Source organism: Ornithorhynchus anatinus, chromosome 15 (genome assembly GCF_004115215.2).
Source record: "Ornithorhynchus anatinus isolate Pmale09 chromosome 15, mOrnAna1.pri.v4, whole genome shotgun sequence".
Lineage (NCBI taxonomy): Eukaryota > Metazoa > Chordata > Mammalia > Monotremata > Ornithorhynchidae > Ornithorhynchus > Ornithorhynchus anatinus.
Window position 1 is genome coordinate 9,027,270 of NC_041742.1, and position 16,821 is coordinate 9,044,090.

The following is a 16,821-nucleotide window of genomic DNA, read 5'->3' on the forward strand; positions in this document are numbered from 1 at the left end:
TCAAAGTAAGGAGGAATAGCAGAACATTCACAGGCCTGGAAATCAGAGGGTCTGGGTTCTAATCCCAGCTCTGCCACTTCAATCAATTAATTATATTTATTGAGCACATGCTATGTGCAGAGCAAGGTACTAAGCGCTTTGGAGAGTGCAGTACAACGGAATTAGCAGACACATTCCCTGCCCTCAATGGAATTACACTTCCCTGCTGTGAGACCTCAGGTCAGACACACAGCTTCTCCCATGTTCCCATTTCCTCAGCTGTAAAAGGTGGATAAAATGCCTCTTCTCCCTCCCCATTAGCCTTGAGCCCCTAGTGGGACTGGAATGGCTCTCTATATCTGATGCATCATACATGCTTAATAATTGCCATCATCGTTAGTAGTGGCATGAGCAGTGCTGGTGAATGACAAGAGTGCTGGGTGTCAAAAACTAGGCTGCCTTCCTTTTCTGAGAGGGAAATGCTCGATTTTTCTCCCATGCGATGGGCAGGTTTAAGTGCAGTTTGTTTTATGGCAGTTTCCCCCTCTCGACTACAAGCTCATAGCGGGCAGGGAATGTGTCCGCTTATTGTATCGTACCAAACGCTTAGTATAGTGCTCTGCACACAGTCAGAGCTCAATAGATATCATTGAATGAATCAATGGTACATATCTGTAATTTATTTACATTAACGTCTGTCTCCCCTTCCGGCTCCACCACTGATCAGCGATGTGACTCTGGGCAAGTCGCTTAACTTCTCTGTGCCTCAGTTCCCTCAACTGAAAAACGGGGATTAAGACTGTGAGCCCCACGTGGGACCACCGGATGACCTTGGATCTCCCCAGCTCTTAGAATAGTGGCTGGTACATAGTCAACGCTTAACAAATACCATTATTATTATTATTATTATTCCAGTCTGGAAGCGCATTGTGGGCAGGGAATGGGTCTTTTTATTGTTCTGTTGTCCTCTCCCAAGAGTTTGCACAGAGTAAGCAATCAATAAACACAGAGGACTGACAAACTACCCATTTTCGTCCCTTTAAATAGTGATGGAGAAGGCCACAGCCACTCCAAACATGGCAGTCAGGACAAGTCACCTCGATCACGTGATACCCCCGCCCTCCCCCGCCCCCCATCAACTCGCGAGATCTCGACCGGTTTCTCCTCATCCTTGGCCGAGCCCGGCCGGGGTTGCTAGGCAACGGACAGACGCTAAAGCTTGCAGCTGTCGGATGAGCGCCTGTCACCCAGGACTGTAGTAGACGCTTCTTCTCTGCCCCTTGGAGAGAGGGTAAGGGTCGGAGAGGAGGGTTACCCGGCGGCGGGGGTGGGGGATAGCCTAACAAAGAGTAATATTCGTTATAATAAATTAATAATAAATCCATAAAATGAGACTTAGTAGCAGCCACATTAATTTCAGGAGGAATGGAGGAGTAGATAGCTAAGAGATCTAGGCTCCTCCCTTCAAAAAAAAAAAATAAGTCCCCCACTCCCCTGCTGATTACTTTCTAGAGAAGGAATGCCCATTTTTCTGCAGCTCTGTTAACTCTCCAGGGGAGAAAAGGGGAAAGGGGAGGTGAAGGAGGGAGGAGAAGGTGAGAGGAGACAAATAGGCTCCTGGGCTCAAAGCAGATGCTGTAATTCATTCATTCATTCAATAGTATTTATTGAGCGCTTACTATGTGCAAAACACTGTACTAAGTGCTTGAGAGAGCACAATTCTGCAATATTACAGACACATTACCTGCCTACAGTCTTCCATAATGTGTTATATTACATTAAGTGTAACACAGAGTACATTTTGGGCAGGCTGTTTCAGTCCCACCAGATAGGTTTTTTTTTTAATGTTATCTGTTAGTTAATAAGGTTGGTATTTGTAAAGCGCTTACTATGTGTCGAGCACTGTTCTAAGCACTGGGGTAGATACAGGGTAATCAGGTTGTCCCACGTGAGGCTCACAGGTAATCCCCATTTTACAGTTGAGGTAACTGAGGCACAGAGAAGTGAAGTGATTTGCCCACAGTCACACAGCTGACAAGTGACAGAGCTGGGATTCGAACTCATGACCTCTGACTCCCAAGCCCGGGCTCTTTCCACTGAGCCATTCATTCATTCAATAGTATTTATTGAGCGCTTACTATGTGCAGAGCACTGTACTAAGCGCTTGGGATGAACAAGTATAATAATGTTGGTATTTGTTAAGCGCTTACTATGTGTAGAGCACTGTTCTAAGCGCTAGGGTGGACACAAGGGAATCAGGTTGTCCCACGTGGGGCTCACAGTCTTAATCCCCATTTAACAGATGAGCTAACTGAGGCACCGAGAAGCTAAGTGACTTGCCCAAAGTCACACAGCTGACAAATGGCCGAGCCGGCATTTGAACTCATGACCTCTGACTCCAAAGCCCATGCTCTTTCCACTGAGCCACGGGACGCTGCTTCTCTAGTCAAACACTGTTTTAAGCATTCGTTCATTCACGAATTTGTATTTACTGAGTTCTTACTGTATGCAGAGCACTATCCTAAGCGCTTGGGAGAGTACAACAATAAACAGACATTCCCTGCCCACAGTGAGCTTACAGTTTAGAGGCAGGGATTCAGACATTAATAGAAATAAATGACAGATATGTATATAAGTGCTGTGGGGCTGGGAAGGGGGATGAATAATAGGAGCAAGTCAGGGCGATGCAGAAGGAGAGGGAGAAGAGGAAAGGAGGGCTTAGTCAGGGAAGCCCTCTTGGAGGAGATGTGCCTTCAATAAGGTTTCGAAGGGGGGAGAGTGACTGTCTGATTTAAGGACGGAGGGCGTTCCAGGCTCCAGAGGCAGGACTTGGCCGAGGGGTCGGCGGCGAGATAGAGGAGATCAGGTAGAGAGAGAAGGTTAGCATTAGAGGAGTGAAGTAAGCACTGGGCTAGATGCAAGGTAATCAGGTCAGACAGTCCCTGTCTCACATGCGGCTTAAAGGAACTGTGAGTGTTGGCTGAGCCTTTGAAAAATGAGTTCCACCCACTAACCAGGTCCTTTCTGCCCACCCACCCAGCTCAGCTTCCTTCAATCGTATTTATTGAGCACTTACTGTGAAGCAAAGATCATGACAAGGAAGTTTTAACACATTTGTAGTGGGTGAATTGAAATAGTTGACAATTTCTCTCTCCTGGGATCGATAATCAATAATAAAGGAAACAGCCAAGAAATAAGCCGAAGATTAATGTTAAGAAGACTAGGTTATGAAGAGCCTGAAAAAAAAAGTCATGAAATGTGCTGATGTAACGATTGCCACAGAAATAAAAATTGTCAACTCTATGGTATTTCCAGTGACAGTATATGGATCCTAAAGCTGGACAGTGAAAAAAACAGGATAGAAAGAACATTGATTCTTTTAAAATGTGGTGTTGAAGAAGGCTTTTATGAATATCATGGACTGCTAGAAAGACAAACAAATGGATTTTAGAGCAAATTAAACCAAAGTGGTCTTTGGAAGGCCAAATGGCTCGACTTAGATTAGCATATTTTGGACACATAATCAGGAGGAGTAATTCTCTGGAGAAGACACTAATGCTAGGGAAAGTCCAGGGATAACGCGGAAGAGGCAGACCAGCAGCTAGATGGATAGAGACCATAAAACGATAACGGAAGAACCGTTAGAAAGGTTGTGGACTATGGCAGAGGACAGGACGTTCTGGAAAAAGTATATCCCTGGAGTCACTATGAATCGGAAACGATTCAACGACACTTAACAATAATAATAATACTGTGTGCATAGCTTCACCCTTTAAGCTCCCTCTCCCCTCAAGATTCCTCCTAGTCTCTTAGCCTGGGCCTCACTGGGTTTTCAGCCATCCTTAAATCACCACCTGGCACCTTGCCTGCCTCTTGGGCAAAATCCATTTTTGCATGTTATTTGTTAAGTGCATACTATCGATTGATTGATTAAAACATTTCCCTCTTCTGTCCTGGTTTTCAGTTTCCCGCTTTGAATCCTCCATGCAGCCCCTGAGTTGGTTTGCACCTCGAGGGAGAGACCTTTTTCCATTCTCTCACTGGCATCTCCAGCAGTGTCAGACACCTGGGTTTCATTCTTTCATTCCATTGTATTTATTGAGCACTTAGTGTGCAGAGCACTGTATTAAGCACTTGGGAGGGTACAATACAACAATAACACTCACATTCCCTGCCTACAATGAGCTTACAGTCTAGAGTAAGGGAGACAGACATCATCACAAATAAATAAAATTACAGATAAGGACAAAAGTGGTGTGGGACTGGGGGGGGGGGGGACGGACGGACACCTACTGATTAGATAGAAAAAGCTAATCAGGTTGGACAAAGTCCCTATCCCACATGGGCTCACATCCTTAATCCCCACTTTACAAATAAAGGAACTGAGGCACAGATAAGTTAAGTGACTTTCTCAACGTTAAACAGCAGGCAAGTGGTGGAGCCAGGATTAGAACCCAGATCCTTCTGACTCCCCAGCCCTGTGCTCTATCAATTAGGTCACACACCCTTTATTCACCCCTCCCTCAGTCCCTCAGCACTTATGAACATATCCATAATGCATTTATTTACATCGTCTGTCTCCCCCAATAGACGATAAGCTCATGGGCAGGGAATACGTCAACTAACTTCATTATACTGTACTCTCCCGAGTCCTTAGTACAGTACCCTGCACACGGTAGGTGCTTAATAAATACGATTGATTGGTGGGGCCCTGGACTATATATTAATTCATTCCGTCGTATTTATTGAACTCTTACTTTGTGCAAAGCTTAATCATCAATCAGAGGTATTCATTGAGCCCTTGTGATGTGCAGTCCACGGTACTAAACACCTGGAAGAGTGCAAAACAGTTGAGTTTGTAGACAGGATCCCTGCAGTCAAGGAGTTTACAGTCGAATGGGGGAGGAAGACCTTAAACTCAATTACAGATTATTTCTCATGTCCCAGTTCAAGGTTCCGTGAGTCACACTGAGCCCCACCCTGGCCCTTTCTCGGAGATTCTAGGGGTGACTCAGAGGCTTCCTTATTTTTACCACTACCCCCAGGAAACTGCAGGCTCATCAACATCAGCATCATCAAAAGGCAGCTCAGCAGCCCCGGGCAACCACAGATGGGAGAGGATGCCCCGGGCCGGCATGTGAGCTCGGTGGCACCTCCTGAAAACACCCCCTCCCAGCCCCACAGCACTTATGCCCACCTCTGTAATGTATTCACTTATGTTCACGTCCGTCTCCCCTTCTAGACTGTAAGCTTCTTGTGGGCGGGGACTATGTCCGTTATATCGTTCTACTGTCCTCTCACGAGGGCTTAGTAATAATATTAATAGTCATGGTATTTGTTAAGCACATACTATGCGCCAAGCACTCTTCGAAGTCCCGGGGATGGTACAGGGTAATCAGGTTGTCCCGCGTGGGGCTCACAGTCTTAATCCCCATTTGGTTGATGAGGTAGCTGAGGCCCAGAGAAGTTAAGTGACTTGCCCAAAGTCACCCAGTTGACAGGTGGCGGAGCCGGGATTAGAACCCACGACCTCTGCCTCCCAAGCGCGGGCTCTTTCCACTAAGCCACGTTGCTTCGCTCTGTGTGCTCTGCACATAGTAAGCACCCAATAAATACGGTTGACTGACAAATCAGGCACATCTCCTCCAAGGAGACGAAGCCCTCTTTTCCTTTTCTTCACCTCCCTTCGGCGGCACCCTGACTTACTCCCTGTGTCCCATGTAGGGCCTAGGCTGTGTCCAACCCGATTTGCTTTTATTCACCCCGGTGCTTAGAACATTGCCTGGCACATAGTAAGCACTTAAATTCCACAATTATTATTATTCGTCCCCCCTCCCAGCCCCACAGCACTTATGACATAGTGTGGCTCAGTGGAAAGATCACGGGCTTAGGAGTCAGAGGTCATGGATTCTAATCCTGGCTCCGCCACTTGTCAGCTGTGTGACTTCGGGCAAGTCATTTAATTTCTTGGTGCCTCAGTTGCCTCATCTGTAAAATGGGGATTAAGACTGTGAGCCCCACATGGGACAACCTGATTCCCTTGTATCTTCCCCGGCGCTTAGAACAGTGCCTGGCACATAGTAAGCGCTTAATACCATAATTATTATTATTATTACAGTGCCTGCCACATAGTAAGCACTTAATAAATACCATAATCATAATCATCTTTCCATCCCGGCGCGTGTCTCCCCACCAGCTGTCGCCATGGAGATCGTCTACGTGTACGTGAAGAAGCGCAGCGAGTTTGGGAAGCAATGCAACTTCAGCGACCGGCAGGCCGAGTTGAACGTCGACATCGCACCCAACCCGGAACTCGCCCTGCACTTTATCGAGCGGAACCCGGTGGACACGGGGATCCAGTGCTCCCAGGAAATGTCCGAGCACGAGGTAGCCCTCCCTCCCACCCCACCCTAGAGGGAGGCCTGCTGGTCAGGACTACCCAGAAGGGCTCCCTGCTTGTGTCCAGAGATAAGCTCTAGGCTGGAAGCTCACTGTGGGCAGGGAATGTGTCTGTTAAAGTCTTCTGTGGTGCTCTCCCACGCACTCAGGATGGTAGTCTGCACACTAAAGCGCTTGATAAATACAACTGACTGATGAAGAATCGTAATCGGGATGTTTGTTAAACGCTTACGAGGTGCCTAGCGCTGTATTAAGCACTGTGGTGGATACGAGGTCGGCAGCTCTGACACAGTCCGTGTCCCAGGTGGGAATTACAGGCAACGGGGGAGGGAGAACAGGCTTTGGATCCCCATTTTGCAGAGAAAACTGAGGCCCGGAGAAGTGAACTGACTTGTCCAAGATCACCTAGCAGGCATGTGGCAGAGCTGGGATCAGAACCCAGGTCCCTTCACTCCCAGCCCCGTGGAAAAGCCATAAGGCTTCTGGCTGTGGTGCTTCTGAATGCCATTTTTTTAAAAAAGGATGTTTGTTTTACAGTATTTGTTAAGCGCTTACTATGTGCCAGGCTCTGTACTAGGCGCTGAGGTAGATACAAGCTAATCAAGTTAAAACGCAGTCCACGTCCTACATGGGGCTTACAGCTTTAGTCCCCATTTTATGGATGAGGGAACCGAGGCACAGAGTAGTTAAATCAGTCAATCGTATTTATTAAGCACGGTATGCAGCAGTGTATTAAGAGCTTGGGAGAGTACAGTATAACCACAAATGACTCGCCCAAGGTCATACAGCAGACAAGCGGCAGAACCAGGATTAGAACCAGGTCCTTCTGACTCCCAAGTCTGTGCTCTACCCGCTAGGCCATGCTGTTCTTCTCTGAGAACGGACAGGCCAGACGGTCGACGTCCGTAGCCCCCCCCTCCCCCCCCCCCCGACTCCCTTGTCCCACAAGATTTCGACTCGGCCGGAGCCCTTGGGTCTTGTAAAAAGCCAACTGGAACCGCTTCTGTTAGCTCCCCTCCACAAACTGAACGTCGGTAGTTCCCGCTGACCCAGGCGGAAGCTGGCAGAGATCCGTGGCGGGCCTCCTCCCACCTCGAGGCGCTACCCCAGCGTGACCCCCGGCCCCCCCTCCCCGATGACCCCCGGGCCATTCCCCTGCCCCTCCCTCCTCAGGTCAACACGGAGAGATTTGAGATGGACGCCCGGGGCATCAACCACATCGAAGGGGGGTGGCCCAAGGACGTCAACCCGCAGGAAATGGAGCAGACCATTCGTTTCCGGAAGAAAGTGGAGAAGGACGAGAACTACATCAACACCATCGTACACCTTGGCAATGTGAGGACCTCCCCGTTGTCCCCCTCCCAGGCCCAGGCCCTCGCTTCGCCCTTCCCCTCACACAGAGAGGCTGGTTGGACAGGGCCACCGAGAAGGTGCTTACTAAGACCTAGGTCAGGCCACTTTTTTAATGATATTTGTTAAATGCTTACTAGGTACCAGGCACTGTACTAAGGACTGGGGTAGATCCAAGCTAAACAAATCAGAGAATCCCTGTCCCACACAGGGCTCACAGTCTTCATCCCCATTTGACAGATGAGGTCACTGAAGCACAGAGAAGCAACTTCCTCAAGGTCCCACAGCAGAGAGGTGGTGGAGCCGGAATTAGAACCCAGGTCCTTCTGACTCCCAGGCTCTTGCTGTAGCCACTAGGCCACGCAAGAGAAGCCGCATCTCCTTAACCGCTATTCCTCATTGCCAATATCCAGTGGGCAGCAGGTTCAAACAGGGGGCTTGGTCAAAGTAAGAGGTGCTGAGGCCATTCCTGCCTCAAGCCCCTGAAAGGGTCACCGTGAATCTTCCTAGCAGCCGAGTTCCACAAGGCAGGGGAGAAGGACTCCGGTTAGAGACCCTCCCAGGTCTGTCATTCTTTCGATCGTATTTATTGAGGGCTGTCTGTGAGCAGAGCTCTGTATTAAGCGCTCGGGAGAGTTCGACAGAACAATAAATAGACACGTTCCCTGCCCGCAATGAGCTTTTCCCGGCCTGGTGGCTTGATGAATCCTCAGGTGATGGAGCGGTGCATCAAACAGAACAACGCCATCGACATCTACCAGGAGTACTTCGAGGAAGACGACACCGACGAGGTGACCGAAGAAGCTCCGTCAGCCAAAACCATCAATATTTTCAGGTGACTTTGGGGCCTGGGTGGGCCTCCTTTCATCCCTGTGGAGGACCACCCCCCCGAACCCCCCAACCAGGAGCCGGAGGGGGAAGCCTGGTGACCAGGCTCATAGGGCCTCATCTTGGATTTCTCACCCAGCTCAACTCATCCATCAAGAATAAATAGAAGTGGATCAGGTGGCTTCAAAAAACCCTACCAAAGTCATGTCTCCCCATGGAAGCCTTCCCTGACTATCAGTCAGTGCTATTTATTGAGCACTTATGGGGTGCAAAGCACTGTACTCTCCCAAGCGCTTAGTACAATACAGCAGAGTTGGTAGACACTGCCCACGAACTTAGAATTTGGAGGGAGGCCTAATAATAATGTTGGTATTATTGTTAAGCACTTACTTTGTGCCGAGCACTGTTCTAAGCACTGGGGGTAGATACAGGGTAATCAGGTCCCATGCGGGGCTCACAGTCTTAATCCCCATTTTCCAGATGAGGTAACTGAGGCACAGACATTAAGTGACTTGCCCAAAGTCACACAGCTGACAAGCGGAGGGGCCGGGATTAGAACCCATGACCTCTTTCCACTGAGCCACGCTGCTTCTCTAACTCTCATCACCCTCAATCGATGGTGTTTGAGGGCTTACCATGTACAGCACTGTACTACATGATTGGGAGAGTGCAATACATCAGAATTAGCAGACATGTTCCGTGCCCAAAATGAGTTTACAGTCTAGAGGAGGTGACCCGCCTGGGTCACCTATGCAATTGAGCCCTAATACTGCTGTAGGCAGGGAATGTGTCTGCTATATTGTTGTATTGCACTCTCCCAAGAGCTTCATACAGTGCTCTGCACACCATAAGCGCTCAATACAGTTGACTGACTTACTGGCTAAGCACCCAGGAACTGCCCCCCCCGACCCCGGCCCCCCGACCCTGCCACTGCACTTCTATCAATCAGATGTATTTATTGAGCGCTCACTGTGTTCAGAGGACTGAATTTAGCACTTGGGGGAGTATAACACAACAGAAAACACGTTCCCCAGCCGTATCTTTATACTCAGTTGCTTTTCCTTCCTGTAATTCAGTGTTTGTCTCCCCCACTAGGTTGTCAGCTCTTTGAAGGCTGGAATTCTACTGTACTCTCCCAAGCACTTATTAATAGTGCTCTGCTTTAGGCCCCGTTTTTTTTTTTAATTTTATGGAATTTGTTAAGCGCTGGGGTAATAATAATAATGGCATTGTTAAGCGCTTACAATGTGCCAGGCACTATACTAAGCGCTGGGGTAGGTACAAGTTAAATTGGACACAGTCCCCGTCCTGCACAGATTAAGTAGGAGATAGAAACGGAGTACTGAGGTGTAGAGAAGTGCGGTGTCTTGCCCAAAGTCACCTGGCAAGCATTTGGCAGAGGCAGGATCAGGACTCAGTTCTTCTAATTCCCAGGCCCGTACTCTTTCTGCAAAGGCACTCTGTTTCTCCTAACTGATTCCCCGACGGATGGAAGAACTCCCTATCTCGGACCGCCTTTTAAATCCGAGCTCACCGGCTTTGAGTGCCTCTCCATAAGTTTCTCTGGCCTAGCTGGGTTTCTAGAGATTATTAATGGGGAATATGGCCAGGTCCGATGGGGGCTGGGTCACTCTCCCTACTCCGTCAAGCCTAGAGACGGTTCAGCATAATGATGCGCTATTGATCAGACAGGCCTTGGAACCCTCTCGGTGTTGTCTAGAAACGGGCCTTCCATCTCTCTCCTGACGCTGCGTCAGTCTCCCACGATGAAGGTGGATGGACGGAGGGACGGATGCAAACCCCCCTCCTCCCTGACCTGGTTCGGGAATCTCACTCAGGGCCTTCAAAGTGGAGTGGCGTGGCCTAGTGGGAAGAGCCAGAGACAGGGAAGCAGAGAACCTCTGCCACTTTCATGCTGTGTGACCTTGGGCAAGTCTCTTCACTTCTCTGGGGTTGGTTCCCTCATCTGCAAAATGGGTATTCCATCCCTGTTGTCCTTACTACTTAGTCTGTGAGCCCCATATAGGAGCTGAATAGCTTATTTCTATCCCTACGCTTAGTACAGTGCTGGGCGCATGCTAAATGATTAACAAATACCACAGTGATTTCTGTTATGAGCCTGGAAGTCAGAGGGTCATGGGTTCTACATCGGGCTCCACCACTTGTCTGCTGTGTGACCCTAGGCAAGTCACTTTACTTCTCGGTGTCTCAGTTCCCTCGTCTGTAAAATGGAGATTGAGCCTGTAAGCCCTATGTGGTCAGGGACAGTGTCCAACTCGATTTGCTTGTATGGCCCTCCAGCGCTTAGTATAGAGCCTGGCACATAGTAAGCGCTTAAATACCATAATTGTAATTATTATTGTCTACCAACTCTATTGAATTCTACTCTCCCAAGAACTTAGTGCAGTGTTCTGCATAGTAAGTGCTCAAAAATTATGAGGCATTGACTAATCCCACCCAGGCTCCAGCCCACTGGTTTATCACGTGATCCGGGGGTCTCTTCTTTCCAAAGGGATCCCAACGAAATCAAACGGACAGTAACCCATCTCTCCTGGCACCCGGATGGAAGCAAAAAACTGGCAGTGGCCTATTCCAATTTGGAATTCCAGAGGGGTTTGAGAAACATGAGTTTCGACTCCTACATCTGGGACTTGGGTAAGGAAGGCAGGGGGTTTGATGGCGGAGTGGGGGTCAGTGGCGGTCAACAGCAGCCTGGCAGAGGGAGAAATGTAGTGGGAAACTTCTTCTGACCTCATGATGCAACCTTCCATTAGAGCTGTTGCCAAATAATAATGATAGTGGTATCGATCCAGAGCTTAGTATGTCCCAAAGCATGTGCTAAGCACTGGGGGGAATACACAATAATCAGATCAGATCAGAAGCACTGTAGGCTAGTGGAAAGAGCCCAGGTCTTGGAGTCGGAGGACCTGCGTTCTAATCCTAGCTCGGTCAATTTCTTTTTGCGTGATCCTGGATAAGTCCCTTGACTTCTCTGTGCCTCTGTTTCCTCAGCTGTAAAATGGAGAATCAGTATCTGTTCTCCTCCTACTTAAGACGCGAGCCCCATGTGGAACAGGCACTGTGTTGAACCTAATTGAGTTCTATCTACCCTAGCACTTAGAACGGTGTTTGACACCTAATAAGCGCTTAACAAATACCATTAAAAAAAAACAAAACAAAAAAAAAACACAGTCCATTTCCCACAGAGGGCTTATAGCCGAAGACAGCTATTTTAGCCCCGTTTTTCAGGGGAGGAGACTGAGGCATAGAGAAGTTGGGCGACTTGCCCAAAATCACACAGCATGCAAGCCTTGCAAGCCTCCCCACTTCCCTTGCCAGTTCTGCCATTCAGAATCAGCAGAGAGAGCAACTAGTTGATTATTTACTAGTTATGGTAGTTGTTAAGCCCTATTCTCACTGGCGTAGATCCACGTTAAATAGGTCTGACAGTCCCTGTCACATGGAGCTCACTGTTTAATAATGTTGGTATTTATTAAGCGCTTACTATATGCAGAGCACTGTTCTAAGTGCTGGGGTATACAGGGTAATTAGGTTGTCCCACATGAGGCTCACAAGCTTAATCCCCATTTTACAGATGGGGTAACAGACACAGAGAAGTGAAGTGACTTGCCCATAGTCACACAGCTGACAAGTGGCAGAGGCAGGATTCGAACCCATGACCGCTGACTCCCAATCCCGAGCTCTTTCCACTGAGCCACGCTGCTTCTCTAGGTTTAAGTAGGAGGCACAACAAGTTTTGAATTCCCATTTTGCAGATGAGGTAACAGGCATGGAGAAGTGAAGAGACTTGCCAGAGATCACAGAGCAGGAGAGCAAGCAACGGGCAGAGCTGGGATTAGAACCCAGGTCCTCTGACTCCCAGACCTGTGCTCTTTCCATTAGGCCACACTGCTTCGGGCTAAGTCTTAAGTCTTGGTAGCCCCTGTCAGGTCCTCCCTGGGCCCCCCCTTCACCCCACAATGGGGTGCTCCTGGAGCGGAGACCACAGGAGCTACGTCAATCAATCAACGGTATTTCTTAAGCTCTCAGAGAAGCAGCGTGGCTCAGTGGAAAGAGCACAGGCTTGGGAATCAGAGGTCAAGGGTTCGAATCCCTGCTCTGCCACTTGTCAGTTGTGTGACTGTGGGAAAGTCACAACTTCTCTGTGTCTCAGTTACCTCATCTGTAAAATGGGGATTAAGACTGTGAGCCTCACGTGGGACAACCTGATGACCCTGTATCTTTCATTCATTCAATAGTATTTATTGAGCGCTTACTATGTGCAGAGCACTGTACTAAGCGCTTGGGATGAACAAGTCGGCAACAGATAGAGACAGTCCCTGCCGTTTGACGGGCTTACGGTCTAATCGGGGGAGACGGACAGACAAGAACAATGGCAATAAACAGCGTCAAGGGGAAGAACATCTTGTAAAAACCGATGGCAACTAAATAGAATCGAGGCGATGTACAATTCATTAACAAAATAAATAGGGTAACGAAAATATATACAGTTGAGCGGACGAGTACAGTGCTGTGGGGATGGGAAGGGAGAGGTGGAGGAGCAGAGGGAAAAGGGGAAAATGAGGCTTTAGCTGCGGAGAGGTGAAGGGGGGATGGCAGAGGGAGTAGAGGGGGAAGAGGAGCTCAGTCTGGGAACACCTCTTGGAGGAGGTGATTTTTAAGTAGGGTTTTGAAGAGGGAAAGAGAATCAGTTTGGCGGAGGTGAGGAGGGAGGGCGTTCCAGGACCGCCTTAGTCCTGGGTTCCAGGACCGCCCAGCGCTTAGAACATAGTAAGTGCTTAACAAATACCAACATTATTATTAAGTGCTTACTATGCACAGGACACTGTACTAAGCACTTATGAGAGTCCAACACAATTATGTCTCCATCTGTTGCCAAACTGTACATTCCAAGCACTTAGTACAGTGCTTTATATGTAGTAAACACTCAATAAATATGATTGAATGAATAATAATAATAATAATAATAACCGTGTTATTTGTTAAGCACTTACTATGTGCCAGGTACTGTACTAAGAGCTCGGGTGGATACAAGCAAATCAGATTGGACACAGTCCCTATCCTACATGGGACTTACAGTCTCAATCCCCATTTTCCAGATGAGGGAACTGAGGCACAGAGAAGTGAATTGACTTGCCCAAGGTCACAGAGCAGATAAGTGGCAGAGCTGGGATTAGAACCATGACCTTCTGACTCCCAGCACCTTTCCGCTTCTGCAATATCCATTCTGTGGATGAATAGACAATATCTATAAGCTCTCTAGGGGCAAGCAACCAGTTCCTTTCGCTAGACTCAATCCTTCACAAAGCAGTCGATGCTCAGCTTCCTTGTGGGCAGGGAATGTGTCTGTTTATTGTTCTTTTGTTCTCTCCCAAGCGCTCGGTACAGTGCTCTGCACACAGTAAGCACTCAATAAATACGACTGACCGTCCGACTGACTTTCCCTGCCTGAAGGGGCTGCAGCACAGGGGTGTTTTGACTCGTAGCAGATTGTTTTCCACTCGCTAGCCACTGGCCAAGCTAGGAATGGAACGGACAGGCCTCTGCTTGACTCTCCCTCCCGTAGCCGAGACTGGTAGAGGACTGGAAACTCTCCGGGAGCCATTCTGAGAGGGAGAAGCACATAGTAAGTGCTCAATAAATACCACTGACTGACTGATTTTCCTGGCCTAATGGGGATCTACTTCTTCTGCTTCCTAGAAAACCCCAACAAGCCGGAATACGTGCTGAAGCCTTCGTCGCCGCTCGTGACGGTGGAATACAACCCTAAGGACTCCCATGTTCTGCTCGGGGGATGCTACAACGGACAAATCGGTAAGCGGAGGCCGGGCAGCCCCATCCGGGGCTGGAGGGTTGGGGGAGGGGGAAAACCCCAGGACCTGGGTCAGTATGGACAGAAAATCCCATCGCCGGCCCCTCGCCCACATCCCGCCTCTGGCCTGCAATGCCCTCCCTCCTCAAATCTGAAAAACAATGATTCTCCCCCCATTCAAAGCCTTAATGAATCCCCATCTCCTCCAAGAGGCCTTCTCTAAGCCCTCCTTCTTCTTCTCCCACTTCCTTCTGCGTTGCTCTAGCTCCCTTTACTCATCCCTCCTCCCAGCCCCAGAGCACTTATGTTCATACCAGTATTTATATGAATGTCTGTCTCCCCCTCTAATAATAATGTTGGTGTTTGTTAAGCGCTTACTATGTGCAGAGCACTGTTCTAAGCGCTGGGGGAGATACGGGGTGATCAGGTTGTCCCACGTGAGACTCACAGTTGAACCCCTCTAGCCTGTCAGCTCATCGTGGGCAGGGAATCTGTTCTATCATGCTCTCCCAAATGCTTAGGACAGTAAACACTTAATAATTATGACTGACAGAGGGAACTCATCTCGTGAGAGCTCTCAGTTACCTAGAAGGCAAGTTTTCTTTTGACTGAGCCCTGGAGTGTAGAGGGCCAGGGAAGGCAGGGGAGCACAATTCTTCAGGCCGCCGCAGCAACGTGTCTACCAACTCCTCTGTATCATACTTTCCCCAGCGCTTAGTACAGTGCTGTGCACCAAGAAGCTTTCGATAAATACAGTTGACTCCCTGACTTTAGCTCGAGCAATCTCCCTTCCAGTCCAGGCTCTGTCACATCCTCGCTGACCCCAACCAACCCCCGCCTCGGGTGCGAGTCACCGAGAGGAGGAATTACGTCAATCTCCTTTACAAAACAATCTGGGTGGCTTTAAATATTCAAGCGGAGTTCTCTGCCAGCCTCATTTAAGAGGCTATGATTTATTCAGAACCCAGCCTCCCTCTTTAATTACCCTCCATTTGCCATTCCCAAAGACCATTAGCTGGAAAAGACTCTGTACCGGAGGGTCTCGAGTTCTTTTTCTTTTTTCCTCCTTTGGTAATTGTTAAGTGCTTACTATGTGCCAGGCACTGTACTAAGCACTGGGGCAGATTCAAGCTAATCAGGTTGGACACAGTCCCCGTGCCCCATAGGGTTCACAGTCTTAATCCCCATTTTACCGATGAGGGAACTGAGGCACAGAGAAGTAATAATTAATAATAATAATAATAATAATGTTGGTATTTGTTAAGCGCTTACTCTGTGCAGAGCACTGTTCTAAGCGCTGGGGTAGACACAGGGGAATCAGGTTGTCCCACGTGGGGCTCACAGTCTTAATCCCCATTTTACAGATGAGGTAACTGAGGCACAGAGAAGTGAAGTGACTCGCCCACAGTCACACAGCTGACGAGTGGCAGAGCCGGGATTCGAACTCATGACCTCTGACTCCAAAGCCCGTGCTCTTTCCACTGTGCCACGCTGCTTCTCCTGTGCCACGCTGCTTCTCCATTATAATGGTGTCTGTTAAGTGCTTACTATGTGCCAGGCACTGTATGTACTAAGCGCTATCGTGGATACAAGCAAATCAGGTTGGACACAGTCCCGATCCCTCACGGGGCTCCCAGGCTTAATCCCCATTTTATAGATGAGGAAACTGAGGCACAGAGAAATGAAGTCACTGCTCAATAAATACGATACCAACTGACTTGTCCAAGGTTCCACAGCGAACAAGTGGCGGAGCCAGGATTAGAACCCAGGTCCTTCCTACTCCCCGGCCCGTGCTCTATCCCCTAGGCCATAATGAACTCTTTCTGCTGGGGAGGAGGGGGCCAAGAAGGGTTCAGGGAGGTTTGTCTTCTTCATCTAACCCTAACCCCCTTTTCCTTCTGCTCCCTCTGCTCCCCCTCTACCCCCCCCTTCACCTCCCCTCAGCTAATACCTCTCTTCCCCGCTTTCCCTCTGCTCCTCCCCCTCTCCCTTCCCCTCCCCTCAGCACTGTACTTGCCCGCTCAAACTGTATATATTTTCATTACCCTATTTATTTTAATGAAATATACATCACCTTGATTCTATTTATTTGCTATTGTTTTAATGAGATGTTCATCCCCTCGATTCTATTTATTGCTATTGTTTTTGTCTGTCCGTCTCCCCCGATTAGACCGTAAGCCCGTCAAACGGCAGGGACTGTCTCTATCTGTTGCCGACTTGTTCATCCCAAGCGCTTAGTACAGTGCTCTGCACATAGTAAGCACTATTGAATAAATACTATTGATTAATCTCCAGCATTTCCTGGTCCTTCCAAGTTTGAGTCCTGCTTCCAGGATTTCCTGGAAGGATCAGAACAACCCCTTAGGCAGTATCAAGGTCTGATGAGATCATCTGATGGGTCAGGGCTCCAGTTTCTAGTCTTTTCCTAATGA

At 48.6% G+C, this 16,821-nt stretch overlaps 1 protein-coding gene and 1 non-coding gene across 3 annotated transcripts in view; one reads left to right on the forward strand and one right to left on the reverse strand.

Annotated features, from left to right (window-relative positions):
- The first annotated feature begins 1,136 nt into the window (after positions 1-1,136).
- The window catches only part of DNAI2 (dynein axonemal intermediate chain 2), a 33,045-nt gene continuing 17,360 nt past the window's right edge, over positions 1,137-16,821 (forward strand). For both annotated transcript variants that reach the window (XM_039914238.1, XM_029079614.2), the window contains exons 1-6: positions 1,137-1,270; positions 6,176-6,366; positions 7,552-7,713; positions 8,442-8,563; positions 11,069-11,211; positions 14,278-14,391. In XM_039914238.1, the coding sequence (XP_039770172.1) occupies positions 6,184-6,366; positions 7,552-7,713; positions 8,442-8,563; positions 11,069-11,211; positions 14,278-14,391 (724 nt within the window). In that variant the 5' untranslated portion in view covers positions 1,137-1,270; positions 6,176-6,183. The remainder of the gene's footprint in view (positions 1,271-6,175; positions 6,367-7,551; positions 7,714-8,441; positions 8,564-11,068; positions 11,212-14,277; positions 14,392-16,821) is intronic.
- LOC114817106 lies at positions 14,056-14,193 on the reverse strand. The gene has a single exon (XR_003764957.1). It is a non-coding gene; the product is annotated as a small nucleolar RNA SNORA7 (small nucleolar RNA).